Below are 19771 nucleotides of genomic sequence, written 5' to 3'. Positions count from 1 at the left end.
TTATCGTATTAAAAACATGGTGAGCTTTTTTATTCTTGATTTTGTCTCTAAAGGTAACGGTAACCTAAATATATGCCGAACACTTAAAGGACTTCCCCTTTTCAAATATAATTCCGTTGTTCTTACCCGTAGGAAATCACATGTTCATATAGCGACACTGGGAAAGAGCGTAGACATTGTTGTTACACGTGTCTCAAAGTGACATCGAATTCTTTTGAAAATCCCGCCCCGTTTCCGTTATACCGTATCCGCCCATGTTGCATTCACGCTGGCGTTGGCGCGACGCGCTGTCAATCACCGGTCGGTGGGCGGTCCGCTCCCGTTTGTCAACAAGCCGTTTCGCCGGAGTGACATCAGCGGTTCCGTCCCAACACGGAAATATGGCTTAATTGTTGTGATCAGCGCTGCGTGCTGCGTGGGAAACTGTAACTCCGCACCCCCTTAGCGAAAAGCCCGAAATGCTTCTGCGGAGTAACGAAACATGGACTCAAGATCTGCACTTTTACAGACAATAATACCTTTCTGATTTAATGCATATGAACTTTAAAAATTATAATTTAACTAACTATACGAAACAATTGTTTCGGAAAATGAGAGATACGGGACTGTGGCTTTTGGTGTCCTTATTGATATTACTTGGTGGAAACGTCCGGCAGGTAAGGAGTACCGCTTGGCGACTGGGCTTCATACTGTGACTGAAAGTTTCCCCTCAGTACGAGTGAGACTCGGAGTATATATAGAGTTCATCTATTTATGGAACCGCGGACGGGATAATGTTAGAAAGCCGAGAGGAGCGAGCTGAAGTGTACAGTTGTCCGTGATTATCTTGCTCATTATATAACCCAATTAAAATAAATATAAAGATTGCATTTAGTCCAGTGAATGCATGGGGATAGAACACTTGTCATTTTACGTTTATGTGGAATATCTATGTTGTTTAGGTAACAGCTCCTCGCTTCTGAAATACATTGGTACCTTGTTCCCCTGTAATCCATCATAGTATTACATAGTATCTCACACGAACTCAGAAGCAGTTGCAGTGTCAGTGGATTCAGTGCCATTTCTAACACTTGTGCTTTTCTGCGGAAGTGACATTTTTGCTGTAGTCCTTTATTTCTGGTGCTGGTCAGTCGCTGGTCATTATGCACCAGCAGCGGCTTTGTGGACAAGAAAGATGCTGGAACCATTACCATTGTTGGAGAACAACGGTTTATTGTTGTCCTTTCTGTTACCGTGCATTGTTTGTGCATGTGTATTGAATTATGTGTGTAAAGGCATACTGTACAAAATGTGTGACAGGGATAATTTTAAACAAAGAGTAAGAAGTATTTGCTCGAGCATTTGCTCGTTATCAGACATAATCTAGAGCAAGTGAAATGGTTGTGGTGAGGGATCCTTTTTACAGAAGTACTGTATAATGCAAAAGTAGTTGGGATCGATAATGTATATATGTTAAAGGCGTAATAAATATTAAGGATGTGTACAGTTCAGGGTGCTCTACCCATTATGCTTTGCTCACTGGATTTCCCCCAGTGTATAGCAGTGTGAAAGGGATACTGTTTGCTGGCCATTAAATGTTTTAATACATTACGAATCTTTATTTGTGAACCAATAAAATGCCCAAGCGATACACCAAGGAGCAGTTGGTGTTTGCTAAAAACACACCCTGTAGTGTAATCTAACTGTCACCCCAGTACTTGGTTTCTTTTGCCAACCTTTAGTAAGTAAATATGGGTGCGGTACCTACCCCAGTGTTGTATATTAGACACCTGTTGTATGTCTTCAAGTTCAGACTTTTACTCTGACTCCAGCAAGAGAAATGCAATTTACTAAATATCCCATCTCCTCCAAACCCAGCACGGCTTGTTATGTGTTCTCTTCTTTTTTGTCATTCCTCTGTGTTTGATGACAGGGGACGACACTTGCACACATTTGGATCTGTGCGAGGAGTGAAATATGTAAACCGATACTTTGGAGAGTCACGGGGACAGAGCCCCCCACACACTTTAGCCAAAGAGTTGAGGAGAAAGTTCAGTCGGGGTGGACAGTTTGGTTGGTTTTTAAGCTACTGCCATGTGATTTCTGCCCAATTAGAAGCCTCTCTCCAGCTAAGCAGCACAATGGACACACTTTCCTGTCAATAACCACAGAATCATGATTTCACATTGACTTTAAAAAAAATTCGCCAGGTTCGTCTGCAAGGGTGCGGCAGCGGAGACGCACCGTGGGGCCTGCTGTGGATCCTTGAATCTGAGGGATGGTTTGCTGGTGCTAGATGTCAAGTAACCGCCCCTGACAAGCAGGGGGACTGTAAATGTTTCTGGTCCAGGATATCCTGTTTTAGGTAAACAGCTCTTGCAGTGTGTGACCAATCAGGACTCACCATGTTGGGTAATACTTGCAGATCCGTCTGATGCAAACAGAATTGTGTTTGCCATGTCAACACTGGTGCGGTATGTATGAACTGTATGTATGTGTGAGTGTATGTTTGTATGTGTGAATGTGTTTATATGTGTATGTATGTATGTGTATGTGCATGTGTATGGACTATATATGTATATATGTGTGTGAATGTATGTGTTTCTGCAATGACCCCCCCCTTTGCATGAGGCTCAGGAGTTAGTTGTAACCTTCCAAGGATTCTGCTTACTGAATGGCGCGTGTATGTGTGTGTGCGTGTTTGTTTTATAACAGTAGGTGTATAACGATTCTCCAAATCAATGGTTCGGTTCAGACCTTGATTTTTGAGCCACAGGGCTGTTCATGCATTTTTTGGGGGGGGGGGTAATGAATATGAAAAAACTTGGAGAAAAATCTGGGTTTTATTAATCACCAGCAATTTGGAACGGTACACAGAAGATCAGTAAAGAACAACTTTACAGAAAATAACAGCGTAAACAAAAATACTTAAAATAAAACACTGTACTCTAGTGAATGTCCAAAATCCAGCTGACTTGAATGCGCCTGATTGCTCCCCAAGGTTATTATCTATGTTCAGCTAAGGAAACTAGCCTAGCTATTACCACGGGCATGATCATGATTGGACCAAAAATACTGTTGTCACTGTTGTACGAATAAAATAGGTGTAATGTGTGAATTATGCAAAATATACAGCTGGCCCTAACTGTAAATAAAATAATTATTTTGTAGTTTACATGTGTTACAGTGTTAATTGATAAATGAAAAATTTAAGTTTTGTAACATCAGTAGTATGATCAGAGCTGTAGCTACATCAGTGGGTTCGAGTATTGGGGGGGCGGGGGGGGGGGTGAATATCGTGGTTCTGTCTTCCAGATGCCAGACATGGAACTGTAAATGTTCGCATCTTGGTTTAGAGATACACTTTATCTCAGGGGTCTCAAACTCCAGTCCTGGGGGGCTGGAGCCCTACACAGTTTTTGGTTCACCCTCATGTAAAACACCTGATTCACTTCCTTGTTCTAATTACCACACAGCTCTTGAGCTGAATCATTTGTGGTGGAACAGGGAAAGAACGAAGCTACACAGGGCTCCGGCCCCCCAGGACTGGAGTCTGAGATCCCTGCTTTATCTCATTCTTAATGATTTTATTATCTACTTATCTATCTCCTTGTCTGTCTTCTCAGCCATCAGTTGATCAAACATTCAATGATACAAATCCATTATCAGTCCTGACGTTTATATACATCTATTTGCTGCATGATTTGGTGTCTCTTTATGTTATTGCGCTTAAGCCCAGTTATTAATCTGCTTTGTGATGCTTTTTCCCTTCAGTTGTTTCATCCGGTGTGTGGCTCAGCAGGTTAAAACACAGTGTCTGTGATCAGGCTTTAGGTTTAAATCCCAGGATTGGCAGAGTGGTTTTCTGGCTGACCCTGCTTACACAAATGTAAATCACTATGGATCAAAATATCTGATTTAAAAGTGAGAATGTAAACCCTGCGTATCTGCAAAAGCTTAAACCGCACTTACATCTGTGTACTGAGGTCAGTACTGATTCACACATTTGATTCGCTGGTGGCTGGAGTCAGTCTCCCAGCATTTGTTGTCTGGTTCTGAGTTTGGGATTCAGGATGGATTTCAAGTAAGGGGCCAGTCCTAGGCACCTGGTTAGTCAGGGAGGGTGTGGATCACAGTCCACAGATACTGAGTGGCTACATCTGCACTCCAGGTGTCACTCTGCCATAAGAGATGCTCAAAATAATGTCCTCTATGTGAGTAGAAGCTTCATCGCCCAAAACGGGAGTGCACTGCGCCAACACGGTAACCATAACGACGGGCAGAGTGTGCCTGCAGTTCGACCTTCAGTGGGAGCCAGGCCTCCCCTGCTGACACGCATGTGAGGTGGAGCGATTGTTTCCTATTAGACAATGCTTTCTCACAACAGGTTTCCATCCAGGTCGAATCAGTTCATAATTTAAAAAAATGAACATGGCAATTGCTTGCCGCAGTAATGAAAACAACGAGGGCGTTTGTGATGTATTCTTCTGTGCGGTTGTCTGTTATTTCAGCAGTGTACATGCGGAATAGGTTGTAATTAGTCTTAATTTCCGTTCTATCAGCGCTTATGAAATTTGACAGTCTGTTTTTATGGAAATGTTTGACAAATGATAAATTCATGATAATTATGTTAATGCTAGTTTGTGATCATTTTGAAAAATATCATGCCTTTTCACTGGTGCACATTAATCTGTGACAGGATCAACCTGCACAACAGATGTGGCTCCATATCCCACTCATTTTAATGGCAGAATGAATGTTTGGAAGTGAAATACACAATCCGACAGCTCAAAATGAGGAAAGACCATTTTAGACTCCTTGACTTGGCAGTTGAGTGTTTGGGTGATTATATGGAAAGAGAGTTTCCTTGTCCTGCAGATAACTATGTCTGGCATCATTTTCCCTCTGATTAATTCTGGCACTTGTCATTGTCAAACATTGTCAAAGTGTGGTTTTTGAAATGGTATACTTATTTTCCTTTTATTTCTTGCCAAGGACTGAGTGGACACCTTCATGAGGTTAACACATCACACAGATCCCCCATCCTTATTTTATGACCAGCGAATGACAGCTGTAATGATATAAAGGCCTGACTCCCATCTCCGTCTCTCTGATGCCTTGTCTCTCGGTCTCTGTGAACAGTGTGACTCTGCGAGCTCCGTGACCCTCCCAGAGTCCCTGCTATTCGTGTCCACGTTGGACGGGAACCTGCACGCAGTCAGCAAGCAGACCGGAGAGATTAAATGGACGCTCAAAGAAGGTCAGATCAGAATTCTACTCATAATTATCATTTCCGATAGAATACTTACAAAAAACCACACCTTTCCCCTGCCCTTTTTCCAGATCCCATCATCCAGGTTCCCGTCTACTGGGATGAGTAAGTCCCTTAATGAACTCCTTCACAGCTAAACACAAGCATCAGTACAGTAATGCCTCTGGTAGCAATGGTATCCCCCAGTGGATCAACTTGTAAATAAGGAACACATCAAATGTTCTTGTCATATTTAATGACTATTATGTGCTGTTCAGATCTGGCTTCCTGCCAGATCCCAATGACGGGAGCCTCTATGTGCTGGAAGGCAGGAATAAGGAAGGTCTGATGGTGAGTGGGACCTGCCCATGCTGTCAATGGGCGAAGGAATCGTGGGAGAATCCTGCACTCTTCTCAAGGGTGTGTGCTTGCTCTAACATGCCGGGGTCGTTTTCCCTGTCTCTCTCCAGAAGCTGCCGTTCACCATCCCAGAGCTGGTGCGGTCATCTCCTTGTCGGAGCTCAGATGGAGTCCTCTACACAGGTAGAGCTTCGCACGTGTCTGTGGACGTCACTTGTTCCTCCACATAGTGGGTCACCGTCTGTTCATGTGTTCTACAGGGAAGAAGCAGGACACATGGTTCGTGGTGGACCCTCAAACGGGGGAGAAGCAGACCAGCCTGACCACGGGGTCTTCTGAATCGGTCTGCCCCTCTACCCCCCTCCTCTATATTGGCCGCACAGGTATGACCTACCCTCTACACATATGTAGCTGCCTCGATGATCTCTGTGCCTCTGGTATCTCTGTGAGGACGCAGGGACACTGGAAACACATTGCTTGGCATATCCAAGTGCGCTCTTCATGGATTGAAACATTTATGGCGCTAACAGTATCATACAAGAGGCTACCAAAGAATTGTATTGTGTTTAAATTGTAACTTGTGTGTCTGTCAGTGTTCCATTTCAAAACCTGTGTTTGACATCCACCAGTGAAGTATTGGGGAGGAGCTGTTGAGATAGGAAGGGACACAACTTATATTCTTTCATGAAGCATGTGGCTGTTTTGTCTCTCTGCATGTGTGTTTGGGGAGTTGGGTCTGCATTAAAATGAGGTTGTGTTGTGTTCAAACCTCTCCTCAAGTAACCCCAATTACTACCCAGTATACCCATGTGTAACTTTGTTGAACTTGACCACTAACTTATCTCATTTGGCTAATTGATACTTCATTAAGTTAATGAAGTAATTAAACTAATTTACAGTTTATTTGTATATATCTTAATGTTAAGTGGTATGTTTCTGGTCAAATACAGGTTTAATTGGTAGATAAATAGTTTTTGTCAGACGTTTTCACGTGACGCTCTTTTTGCCTGTATCTTTGGTGTGTCTCTAGAATACATGATCACCATGTATGACACCAAGACGCGGGAGTTGCGCTGGAACGCCACATACAATGACTACTCCGCCCCCGTGTACGACGACAAGTACAACTACAGTACGTCCGGACATCTGCTGTGACCGCGAGCGCGGAGTGTGCTAGTATTAAAGCGCGCTGTGTTTGACACAATATCGAATCATTGAGCATCACTCAAGGCAGTTCAGTGGTTTTGGCTGCTGATCTCTTGCCTCTTTGAAATGTCTGGAGTGGAGAGGCTTGTCCACAGAGGATAGGGAGATTATTATTGGTGCAGATGGAAGCCTGACATCATTGGTGTCGTGGGGCCATGGTAGGTGGGTATATTGTTATATTGTATAACTGCGTATACACGCTCCGATGACTGATACGCGTTTCTGACCATTTTTAGGTAGGTAAACGGTAAATGCATTATTTTAGAGGTGGGTATATGCCATACAGTGCCCGCCACAATTATTGGCACTCCTTGTAAAGATTTGTGAAAAGGGTTAGAAAAAAATCTACCTTTTGGTGAAGCAGCTTCATGTCACACTGAAAAATTGAGAAAAATCCAACCTTTCATTAGCATGAATTTATTCCAAGAAAAAAAATCCATCAAGAAATAATTATCTTTAACAAAAACACACATGTCACGATTATTGGCACCCCTGGAAATTATAGGCATTAAACATAAGGTGGGTTTGGCGTAAAAAGAACAATGGCTGTAATGTAATGAACCTTATCCCAAATGCAAAATATGGTGGAGGTTCTGTGATGTTGTGGGGCTGTTTTTCCTCATTGGGGTACATGGCATTATGGACTCCATGAAATACCAGGACGTTTTATATCAACATTTGGCTGCCTCTGCCAGGAAACTAAAACTGGGCCTTCATTGGATCTTCCAGCAGGACAGTGATCCTAAGCACATGTCCAAATCAACATAGAAATGGTTAGCTGACCGCAGGATCAAGCTTCTGCTATGGTCATCTCAGTCCCCTGACCTGAACCCCACTGAAGAGGAGAGTGCATAAGAGAGGGCCGAGGACCCTGGATGACCTGGAGAGATTCTGCAAAGAGGAATGGTCTCAGGTGCCCTGCTTGGTATTCACCAACCTTATAAAATGTTATAGGAAAAGATTCAGTGCTGTTATACTGGCAAAGGGAGGCTGTACAAAGTATTAAAAGCAGGGGTGCCAATAATCGTGGCACATGTGTTTTTGTTAAAGATAATTATTTCTTGATGAAGGATTTTATTTTTCGTGGAATAAATTTATGTTAATGAAAGGTTGGATTTTTCTTAATTTTTCAGTGTGACATGAAGCTGCTTCACCAAAAGGTGGATTTTTTCTAACCCTTTTTACAAATCTTTACAAGGGGTGCCAATAATTGTGGAGGACTCTGTATATCTGCATATACCCACCATCACCCGTCCGACTGACATTCCCCAGTACAATATTAGGGAGGAGCCATTGATATAGGAAGGGAAACAAGTAATATTCCTTCACGAGGCATGTGGGTGTTTTGTGTCTCTGCATGGGTGTTTGGGGAGTTGGGTTTGCATTAAAAAGGGGTCAAATATCTCCACCTAAACCATGTGTTTGTGTTGTGTGCCATGAACTCCTGTACCAAAAGAAATGGCTCACTTTGCGTCCAGCGGAGATGGGCTGATGGTGACAGTGGACCGGGACTCGGGCGACGTTCTGTGGATGCAGAACTATGGCTCGCCTGTGGTGGGAGTGTACCTGTGGATGCAGGATAGCCTGCGCCGTGCCCCGCACCTCAACCTGGCTATGGAGACGCTCCGCTACCTCACATTCACCTCCCAGCACATCCACACCATGAGGTGGAGCTACCAGTTTGTCAAGGAGCAGGCCAGCACGAAGACTCAACTCGTGTAAATCACAGTGTGTTTATTTCGCATTGGATTGTGGCACTGGGTTGTTAAAAATTGTATAAATATACCTGCAACTCTTTTTCTGCAGACCTACACTCTATGTAGGAAAACTCAACTCCCATTTTTATGCTTCTACATCATTGGTGCATGAGGGTGTGTCTATATTGGTAAGTTTGTAAACCTACAGTTGGTAGGATTGTCATTTACTCAGCAACAGGGACAACAAATGACACCTTATTCCCAATGCAGCCTCGTGGTCTTACGCTGGCCAGGATTGAGGGGCCAACGACCGAGGAGGTCACTGTAAGAGAGCGGGGCGAGTGCGCCATCACACCCAGCACGGACGTCAAGTACCCAGCAGGAAGCAGCCATAGCATACACAACCAATGGTTGCTCATCGGTAGGTCTCGGAGCAGATCGGTACAGCCCACGTTTGAAAAACAACAGCAATTAGGTGTATATCTGTGTGGTGGTTTTATCGCTAATTAACTGCAAGCTTAGAATAACACACTGAGTTGTGGTTACACATGATATGATCACATGACTCAAATGTTACAGAATAATTATAGAAGAGGATCTGCTATGTAGTTGTAGGAATGTTGATACTTGATACATGAAGCCTGATTTGCACCAACAGGTCACCATGAGCTGCCTCCCATGGCCCACACCACCATGCTCCGGGATTTCCCAGAGAACCTTCAGCATTCCGGTGAGGCGGTTATCCCACCGCAGTCCGGGTCGCGCGCTCCGAACCACCAGGTTGGTAGTGCTCACCTGCACCCGGACCTCCACGAAAGACACTCGGGTTCTTAACCAGATCTTCTTGCTCCATAGCAGCTTCCAGAGAACAAGGAAGGAGATCCCATTCTGGTGGACAGGGATTCCCGGGGAGCCGGCAGCCTGCCACTGAGAGCCATTCTTCCTGAGAGTGTTATCCAGAACCCCTTCACTCTAGCAGTGCTTACTCTGCTGGTGGGGGGCTGGCTAGCTTTTGTGCTCACCTATCCACGGGTGAGTTCTGACTTACAGTCAGAAGCAAACTAATCTCATGGCTATTCATGTTACCCAAGTACATGTGACCATATCATGCAAACACATCTGTACGGTATCGCCTTGGGTATGGAAGCGCATGGCCCAACAGGAGAAGATTCAGCAGCAGCAACTGGAAGAGGTCCTGAAGTCCAGGCTGCAACAGCTTCAGGATCAGCAGGTCTCACCGTCACCCACCGAGACAGCGGGTCCCCGCAGCAGCAGCGACGGAAGCAGACACAGCTTTTCCAATGGTTCTGCACAACAAATCTCTCTGCTGACCCCCGACACCCAAGAGCAAGGTGAACAAGCCAGGCAAGTCCTGACTGATACTCGATCGTGGCGATTATGGCGGCTTCATTCTGTCTTTGTCATTGCAGATGGACTTGGGGCAGGCGACATGGAGGTGGGGAAAATCTCCTTCAGCCCCACAGAGGTGCTGGGACATGGGGCAGAGGGCACCTTTGTGTTTCGGTGAGCGTCAAATTTTGGAAGTTGTCGGTTACTTTTGCCATTTTATGATTTGTCATAATTTCCTTGAAGGAAGCTGACAGTTTGCTCAGGCTTGGCAGCTCAATGCCGCCACATCCATCTGTACGTTGGTTACCCCGAGCATCTCCACACTCAGGGGCAGCTTTGACGGCCGGAAGGTGGCAGTGAAGCGCATCCTGCCCGAATGCTTCGACTTTGCGGAGCGAGAGGTGCAGCTCCTCCGCGAGTCGGACGAACACTCCAACGTCATTCGCTACTTCTGTACTGAGCGTGACCGGCAGTTTATCTACATTGCCATCGAGCTCTGCGCAGCGACCGTGCAGCAGGTACCCTTCATGAGTCACTTCCAAGTGTCTTGAGTTACTGAATACTCAGTGACTAATGAATTGCCATTAGTGTGACTGTGTCAGCATCTTACAATGGACTGGAGTCCTGTCCAGGGTGTACCCTATCTTGAACCTCGTTGTCCCTGGGATAAGATCTCAAGTGGTACATTTCTGAACAGATAAATGGTGGGTGTGTGACAAATGGTGGGTGTGTGATACAGATAACATACTAAGGATGTTCATCTGTTGTCTGCAGTATGTTGAGGACCCAGAATGTCCATATTTGAATCTGGACCCTGTGACTCTGCTACAGCAGACTATGTGTGGCCTGAGCCACTTGCACTCTCTCAACATTGGTGAGTTTTGTGCTCCGAGGACCTAGAAGACCTTTGGCATGGTTCATGCATCATCATTGCCTGTGGGCTTTTCCTTCACTGATTTGCCTCTCGGCATCCGCAGTGCACCGGGACCTGAAGCCACGGAATATCCTGCTGTCCATGCCGGGGCCACTGGGGAAGGTGCGAGCCTTGATCTCCGACTTTGGCCTGTGTAAGAAGCTGCCTGCTGGACGGCAGAGCTTCAGCCTACGCTCTGGGATTCCTGGTACTGAAGGCTGGATCGCCCCCGAAGTGCTTCTTGACCCACCCAGGGACAACCCGGTGAGGCTGGAGTGGGACAGTCACTGCAGCACCAAGGCACCGATGATATAGCTGAAAGGTCTACCTTTTGACATGAGGTAGAGCACATCATTGACCGTTAGGTCATCAGTCTTCTCCTTCTTCTCTGCAGACGAGTGCGGTGGACATCTTCTCGGCAGGATGCGTTTTCTACTATGTCGTCTCCAGGGGGCAGCATCCGTTTGGAAACTCCATTCACCGGCAAGCTAACATTCTAGCTGGCAGTTACATTCTGGGTCACTTCATGGAAGACCGTCATGGTGAGCACTAGTAGTGTTTTTCCCAAATAAACGAGCATGACTTAGAGCCAATGATGAGGTATAGATACTTGCCCTGAATATAAGAAAAACCAAAAACCATCCAGCCTTACCATTACAAAAAATGCTTTAATGAATGAAGATCTGAAACATTTTGCCTGACCTTCTGCGCAGAGGATGTCCCTTACAGTTTGATCACTGGCTGAAATATAAAAACATCCTCTTCTGGACTGTTCCTCATCCCTCTTTTAGTTCTCTAAGAAAAATCATGTTGAATCTTCAAGGCTGCATGATTTTAATTATTGGAATATTGTAGTATTAAGAGCAATACTTTGCAAAGACAAGTTAGCCTGAGTGAGTTTCTTAAGTTTTGGCTTCACTTCTGTGGCTCCTGTTAATATTGTTAATTTAACGAAGGAACAACTGCCATACAGAACACTATTAGAACATGTAAAATTACCTTTAACTTTAAAATTAAAAAGTAACTGGAACCCACAAAAGCGTGAATTGGGGTATGTGTACCCCTTCCTCAGACGACGTGATAGCCAGGGACCTGGTCGAGCAGATGATCAGCCCGGAGCCACAGTCCCGTCCGTCTGCTTCCTGCATCCTCAAGCACCCCTTCTTCTGGAGTCGTGAGAAGCAGCTGCAGTTCTTTCAGGTGCGGGGGCTGCTAGGGAGCTGCCCATCCCGTCAAAACGAAGCAAGTCGGTCTGTCTGAGCAGGAAGTTAGGCTACCTCTGCCCTGCAGGACGTCAGTGACCGGCTGGAGAAGGAGCCGGCGGACAGCCCCCTCGTACTGAGGCTGGAGTCGGCGGGCAGGGTGGTGGTCCGCACCAACTGGAGGATGCATATCTCAGTGCCGCTGCAGACAGGTGGGTGCGGTACACCCGACCGCCAAGGTGCCAAGGTGGGAACATCATTCAGAGGCAGGACTGACCAGGTCTCCTGTGTCCCCCCAGATCTCAGGAAGTTCCGCACTTACAAGGGCAACTCAGTTCGAGATTTACTGAGGGCTATGAGGAATAAGGTTTGTAAGATGACGTCTTATAAGTTACGAAAGCCTGTTTCGTTGGAAACAATAATTCAGTGACTTTCACTTGAGTGTCACCTGTTACACGGTCCTTACACACAAGAATATGCCTCATATCTTTGGATGCTCATATTTATTTAGTAGCTATGGTGTCTTTGTGTTTATTAGAAACACCACTACCACGAGCTGCCCCTGGAAGTCCAGGAGACTCTTGGAGAAGTGCCCGAAGGCTTTGTGCACTACTTCACCTCGCGCTTCCCACGGTTGCTTCTGCACACGCACACCGCCCTGCACTTATGTGCACAGGAGCGTCTCTTCCACACCTATTATCCCACGCCATCTCCCACGTTCCTCAAGGAGTAACACAACGTCAGGGTGACAGTCAAGTCACTCGAGATCATCCCCCACTGCCAAGAGTATCACGTATCACACTCCATCCAGAGGGAATGTTCCTTTCAGAGTTACACATCCGTGGAAACTGCAAGTGGTGAAAATACTCTGGGAACAGCGTAAGCACGAATGTAAAGGCAGGCTGGCAGGCTGCCAGCGATGGACAGAGGACGACTGAGGAATTGCAGTTGCTCCAAAGACTACTCGTTCTTTCCTATTACGTTCAACTGATGGAGTGTTTCATAGGTGTACATTTTTAGTACTCAAACTCTACCCATAGAAGAGTTACACATTGGAAAACCAAAGAAGCCTTTCAGTCTTTGATGCCAAACAATGGCTTACTTCCCATGGATACGAAGAGATCCCAAGTGTCATCGCTGTAGATGGTAAATTAGAGGAGCCTCTGTCCAATCTTTGATTTAAATTCCCTTAAAATGACACAGGGCTTGCCCTGTAAATTACTTGCACCCTGCTGCTTCCAAATACTGCACGTTAAAAAAAAGTTTAGTTGTTCGACTAACTTAGAAGCATCCCACCCCCTGTGGAAAGCATTGGATTTTAAAATTAAGGAACCATACAGCTAGCTACAGATGTAGAATATGAAGAGCCAAAAGTCCTTATCTATACCTCATCCATTGGTATACATCTTGGACCTTTGCACTCGTAATATAAACCGAAAACTGCTGCTCATAAGGTATACATTTCAATGCTGCTCAAAGAGAGACTGACTGAAAACCAGTCATCTAACCAGCTTTTAAATGACCAGTACACAACTTAGTTCCTGGACCTGATGACTTAGATTTTTACACCAACAGGAAAATGAAACCTTTTCCAAAACATTCTATCTTAACTCAGAAAATGATTTCTAGGAATTAAAGCAAAGAGCATAAGGATTGTATAATGTGGCTTTTACCCTTTTATCTGGAGTAAATTTAGCCTTTCAACACAAATCTTGTACATAGGACTCAACACCACCAGGGACACTTTTGTATCGTTTTGAAATAAATATATTTTAAAACTTTGGGTCCTGATTTTTATTTTTTTTTTAATTAAATGATGGTGGGAGATGGGAAAATCCTTTCAGCTTACTTCTGAAAACATCTTTATTTACTTGGCATATACCAAATGACTTAAAATCTCATGTAAACATTGTATTTCTCCCACCTAGGATTTTATACAGTGGACTTCTGTACAGAAGGCAGCCGACACACATAGAGTAATAACATGATAAGACGACTCATCCTATCATCTTGATTAATATGGGGGATTGCGTACATTTAAATGGGAACCAAGGAAACGTGTATTGAACAGTACATTTTTTACAATACAAATAACATCATTCAAGTTCAAGTATACACAAGTTGGGGGGAGAGGCACAGAAGGACACCCTTTGAACAACAGTTTAACCAGATATTACCCAGCGTAATTTTAAAGGCCTGCATGTTTTGTTAAAGAAATTTAAAAAGTAGGAAGAGTGATGTAGAGAGGGCATCGAGGAGGGGCGGCACCTAGGCATGCTCCACCTCCGCCGTTGGCTTGCGTCCCACTGTGGACTTGCAAGCCATCAGCTTCTCCACCATGGTTCGAGCGTAACGCATGCGGCTGGCCAGCTCCCTGCAGCAGCCGTACTGCTCGATCTGGGCCATTCTGTAGGTGCGGAACTCCCTCTTCTGATCGATATACGTTACTGCAGCCATCAGAGGGCAGAGGATCAGCTTGGTGTGGTCCTGCACAGAAGAAACAGCCAAGTCAGCTTCAGACGATCCACTTACAGTGGCGGGCCAAGTCGGGAACAGGCCGACGATAAAAGCAGCCTCACCTGGAAGAAGTTGATCTGCACGGTGCCGTTGCTCAAGTGCAGCACGATGGCGCTCTTAGTGCGGAACCAGTGGCGCAGGTAGGGCAGGCGAGCCAGCTCATCTCCGTCCCGTGGAGTGATGTTAGCCCCAGCCTTCAGAAGGTGCTCGCTCATGTAGTTACGGAAGTACTTCAGCAGGGTGATCTGGGAATCGGGAGCGAGTTTACTATAGACACCCTCAGCTGGAGAAACATGGCCACTTAAAACACCACCTCACGAGAATTAAAATAACCAGTTCCCTCTAGCAGTGTGAAGGCTCAAAGGGTTTCAGGACTGACCTTTTTGGTGAGCATGGATGGGTACGACCGCACTCTTAGATACGACTCCTCAGAGTTCCTGTCGATGTACTGCAGACGATCCCCGTCGTCATACATGATGAGCCGTGTGGAGTCATTGAAGAGCACACCCACGCTGTTGTCACAGAGCTGATATCCTGTACAGACAATGTGAGATCTGAGCTCCAGGGAAAGATAGATAAGCACTAGTATGTCTAGGACAGAACTAGCTTTACCTAGGCCATATTTATCAGAGTAGTCCACCCATTTGCTTATCCAGAAGATGGGGACACAGGCTGGATCCTCAGCTTCCTCTACAAGAGGCAGACAAGTTGGCTAAGAGGCACAGTTCAGTATGCATTAACGAGAGAGAAGTGGCAGAAGTGTCTTCTTACCTTGACGGATTACTGCTCTCTCAGAGGGCTTGGTTGCGTTAAAGTTGGCGAGCTGTTTCAACAAGTCTGAAAGGTAACAATCTGCAGTCTCCGACTCATCCCTGCAAAATCATGAGCAATCAATCATGCATTCTTCATACATGCGCTGGGGCTTCAGGATCATGCATGATACAGCGGGGTAATACTGACTTAAGCTGGGGCTCTTTCTGGTCCATCTTTTCTACCTTCTCTACTGGACTGTCAGTTCCTAAACAAAGAAATAACAGCTTACACTTCACTGAATGGCAAATTAAGGGGAGTGCAGTCACTTGCATGCTTAGGGGATCAGCACAACTTAACATCATGGAGATACCCATCACCTGATAGACACAAGGAAAGAAAAATATGGTATCAAGATTTCATATGGAAGTCGGGGCATACATAGGTCTTAAATCCACAGTTTCCAAATAACCTTTATAAGCATATAGAACCCAAATAGATGGTTGTACAAAACCAGCAACAGGCCAGATAAGATTTCTCAACACGGCCCTCATTTGTCTACCACTCATCTGAAAGACGCCATGGATGTCGTACCTCTGTTGATGGCAGTGAGAGGTTTGCGGTGATCTGACTCTAAGGAACTGGGAGCGATAGAAAACCGGGGAGGCACTGTGAGGCAGGTGGTGGGCAGGCGCAGGGGGATGTACCCCGACGTGAAAAACTCGTCCGACAGCAGGTCGCCAATGGTGGGCCGGAGGGTGGGATCAGCGTTTAGCATTCTCTTGATCAGCGAGGCTGCCACTGGATTGATGTGCTGGGGAGGAGAGCATCACATGAGGCTGTGGAAGGCACACAAACAATCTGAGGACTGTGGCTATAGGAGCACGGTGCCATCTACCCGTGGAATCATGTACTCGTTTTTCTTGATGCGGAGGTATGTATCTTTCAGGCAGGATGTCTCAAATGGAGGCTTCCCCACAAGTAAAGTATAGCTGCAGAAAGAGATACAAAGTGATTTAGGGGGAATGATTGGGTACAAGGGGAAAGACATGCAGAGGCTTCAGATGATCCTAGTCACAGTTTGAATCAAGGAGCCCATTCTTACAGGATGCATCCCAGTGACCAGATGTCCACCTCAAAGCTGTGACCCTTCTTGCACAGGATTTCTGGTGCAATGTAATTGGGCGTCCCACACAATGTCTTCTTTCTCTCGCCATCGAACTCAATCTTTGTAGCGAGACCAAAATCACCTGAGAGAGAAACAAAAGCGTCTCTGCCTGGTACAGTAACAGACCGTAAGAATGCAACCGTTTCAAAGTGCCAAAATACAAGGCAGGCGTAGAAATATCCTCAGATCTAAAAAGACTGTGCTCGCCTTACCTATCTTCACTTCCATATCATCACTCAGAAAGAGGTTGCCCAGCTTGAGGTCTCTGTGGATGACCCGGTTGTTGTGAAGGTACTGACAGCCCTGGATCATCTGCCTCATGTAGTATCGTGCTTCCGGCTCAGTCACTGCCTTCCTCCTTTTGTGCAACTCCAACAGGGACTAACGTTTGGAAGAAACAGTTTCCCCCACGTAAGGTCTCCATGTTCAGTACACAATGTCTTTCCCTCATGTGAATAAGGGAGCCAGGGTTTCCCCTAACCATATTCCCAGGGAAACAGTAAATGTACAGGATTTCCTTCCTATTAAATGAAATCGTGTACAAAATCGTGTACACGCTTCAAATAAAAGAAAGACTGACGCCACAAGGAAGCATTGGAAACCCTTGGACCAAAGCACGGACAACTAGCTCTACAGAGACCCAAGAAGCAAGGCGCTACATAATGTAGCGTAATTACGGTCATGCCTGTCAGATATCCGGGATCACTTTGCAAGTACCAATACTTCTGTATGACCGAGTGTAAATCCAGGTACCAGAAGCACTGTATAAATACCTTGAGTTTAACGCAAGGCAGGCAGCTTACCCTTCTCCGGCAGATCTCCAGCACGACATACACAAAGTCGTCATCCTCAAAAAAACCGTGAAACCCCACGACGTGGGGGTTCTCCAGCGACTTATGGATAGTGATCTCCATGGACATTTTCTCCTTCTGGTGAGGCTTAAGCAGCATCGACTTGGGGACCACTTTGCCGGCGAACACCTCCTTGGTGTCCAGATCGGTGATCTCATAGCATTTGGCGAAGCCGCCTTTGCCCAGGAACCGTCCGCGCATGTAACGCTTCGAGGTCCGAGGGTCCACCAAGATATCTGGGATCTCCTTCAGGGGAGCTGCTGCCTTTGGGTCGGCGTGCACCGCCGGCTTCGCCAGTTTGCCGATCCCTGCGCTCATTTTGAGAGGAATTAACGCTTTCTTACTCAAAACTAATTCAAAGGGCCACAAAAGATGAGCCCGTCAAGCAAAGTCAGGACAGAGGGACGCTCGTTAAACCGTAGTCCCAAAGCAGTACTAATTCATAATCCAAAACACAAAATTATTAACAGGAGCTGTCCGGTGAGCTAAAAACCTGTGTTCCAGTTAGCAGTGCAAATAAAACAAAAAGCCTCTATATCCTCTTCGCTATAATATACAGAACTGGAGAAACAAGTTAAAATCCAATGCACTCCACCGAACCGCTGCTCTGCAGTCACTGAAAAGCTGCAACGTTTCAAACGCGGCCCCGTTCGTTAAGCTGCGCTCTGACTGGTTGCCCGTTCGTCAAGCTCCGTTCTAATTGGTTCTCTGGTTTGAATTCCAAGCTGCAGCCGCAGAGCACGATGGGAGGTCTGAGATTTAAATACCCAGTTTTGGATTTGAAAAAACTTTATTTAATGGACAGAAGTTTGAGAAGTTACGAAGTAATCTGTTTACCGTGTTTTCACTTTTTCCCAGTCCCTTATGAGTTGACGTTGACATGATTTTGACCATTTTTTTAGGATGTATATGGTGAGGAACACTGGAATAGCATATAATTTTTTTTACACTAAAGGAGACTCCGGGTCACCCCACGCACACAATAGCAAAACTTCTCACTGCTAGTCTCGCCGTTATGAATGTTGATGATGTTTATTATTGTTATAATCATCGCTATATTCATTTAATTTAATCCAGCATATATAGATTGCTAAAAAGGCGGCATAATGGTTGAGGTCGCGAGATGTGCAGTCTGAAAATCGTTAGTTGAAGTCCGTATTGACACTTAGTATGTCTACTTTGGCACTTGGTTTTTTCCAATGGCGTTCAAGACCATTTGGTGGTGGTGGTGGTGGTGATGGAGGGGGGGCTGGGGCTGTATGGCGGCAGTGGTTCTGTTAGGGGGGGCAGATGCATTTGATCTCCAAGTATTATTTGCACTAGATTGTTTATTGTTACTTACGCAATGCTTTGCAGTCACATTTTACCGTTTTTAAAAATATGTAAATCTTTCTTATTTAGACTGTCTTGCTTCCACAAACCTGATTTTTTTCAGCCGTTAAGAGTCCGTCATGAAAATGTGCTTATTTTTGTGTTTCGCTTGTTCTCAGCCAACAGCATAGCCCCCACCCCAAGACCCGCCCCTGTTTTCCCCCATTTGATGCTTATCTTTTCATTAAAGATAATGATAGATCTATCTAGTCGTGTGTGTCCTGAAGTTGCCTCGTCATTTAGGGTGTATCCTGCTACGCGCCCTCTGTTTCCTGGGATAGATGCCAAGGATCACTGCAACCCACATTGAATAAATATTTGCTGGATGGTTGGATGGATGAATAATATTATATCATTTAAAGTAAATCAGTAGCTTTGCCTATATTAAATAATATCTAAGAATCTCCATATAGCAAAAGGAATCTGCTGTTTAACAACAGAACCTCTCAGAAATACTATAATTTATCATTACTCAATTTCCTTAAGCTCATAAATGTCGAACTAATTTTCCTCTCCAAAGAAACTCGTTAATATAGTACTTAAGGAGAGGTAAAATCAGTTCTAAAGCAGAGCAGTTTCTGTCCCTGATTTTGGTGTTTGAGGGCATTAATAAAAATCGCTTTACAGGATTTTCAATGGAATTTTTGTTCATTACACTTTATTTGAAAGGACCTATAAATTATTAAACTTTCATGTAAAACTCTGGGTTATTGTTTCAGGTTAATCAAGAAGATATTCATCTTTGTTCTGTTTTGAATTGTGGGAAGGCTGCTAAAGAATATGATATACTAACCAATCTGGGGACATTGAATTAAGCTGAGCTTTCTCCATAATTATACTACTCTTTATTTAGAGTGCCATCTAGTATCTTTGTGAAAGCAGTGCAAGCAAGGAGGGGCCTGCGCCTGTTTATTTTCCATAGACTGCACTAACCCCCCTGCCCCCCCGGATCTCCTGGAAGAGGCGAGGAATTTTCCATACAGTGCGGGTAGTGCTATTTTTGTAAATGCATATGATCAGGAATCAGAATGGCAGGCATACAATCAACATTATAACACAATTATTATGTTGTTCAAAAAAACAAACATATTTTTGTTTAATGTTCTTTATGCTCATATCGATATTTCAGAAAATGATTTCTTTTATTGGCCTTTCC

General features: G+C 45.0%; 2 protein-coding genes across 3 annotated transcripts; one reads left to right on the top strand and one right to left on the bottom strand.

The window, feature by feature from the left end:
- Positions 1 to 301: 301 nt before the first annotated feature.
- ern2 (endoplasmic reticulum to nucleus signaling 2) lies at positions 302 to 13741 on the top strand. 2 transcript variants are annotated; one of them, XM_023815033.2, is made up of 22 exons: positions 302 to 656; positions 5122 to 5239; positions 5323 to 5356; positions 5509 to 5581; positions 5701 to 5773; positions 5851 to 5973; positions 6621 to 6722; positions 8253 to 8514; positions 8603 to 8681; positions 8764 to 8914; positions 9152 to 9273; positions 9352 to 9525; positions 9641 to 9845; positions 9924 to 10017; positions 10172 to 10361; positions 10618 to 10717; positions 10821 to 11020; positions 11151 to 11298; positions 11829 to 11956; positions 12047 to 12170; positions 12258 to 12325; positions 12497 to 13741. In XM_023815033.2, the coding sequence occupies exons 1-22, from the start codon at positions 531 to 533 to the stop codon at positions 12689 to 12691; spliced, it is 2889 nt and encodes a 962-aa protein (XP_023670801.2). In that variant the 5' UTR covers positions 302 to 530; the 3' UTR covers positions 12692 to 13741. The 2 variants fall into 2 exon arrangements, with proteins under 2 accessions (XP_023670801.2, XP_023670800.2); XM_023815032.2 differs by having other exon boundaries at positions 304 to 656; positions 9349 to 9525.
- A 62-nt stretch (positions 13742 to 13803) lies between these two features.
- On the bottom strand, positions 13804 to 17944 carry plk1 (polo-like kinase 1 (Drosophila)). Its single transcript, XM_023815034.2, has 11 exons — positions 17197 to 17944; positions 16606 to 16774; positions 16331 to 16475; positions 16124 to 16217; positions 15820 to 16039; positions 15436 to 15493; positions 15247 to 15347; positions 15088 to 15165; positions 14855 to 15009; positions 14538 to 14720; positions 13804 to 14445 (listed from the first exon to the last, which is right to left on the bottom strand). The coding sequence occupies exons 1-11, from the start codon at positions 17560 to 17562 to the stop codon at positions 14227 to 14229; spliced, it is 1788 nt and encodes a 595-aa protein (XP_023670802.1). The 5' UTR covers positions 17563 to 17944; the 3' UTR covers positions 13804 to 14226.
- Positions 17945 to 19771: the final 1827 nt, after the last annotated feature.

Source organism: Paramormyrops kingsleyae, chromosome 5, assembly GCF_048594095.1.
Source record: "Paramormyrops kingsleyae isolate MSU_618 chromosome 5, PKINGS_0.4, whole genome shotgun sequence".
In the NCBI taxonomy this organism is placed as follows: Eukaryota; Metazoa; Chordata; class Actinopteri; order Osteoglossiformes; family Mormyridae; genus Paramormyrops; species Paramormyrops kingsleyae.
This window is presented reverse-complemented; position numbering and strand designations above follow the sequence as displayed.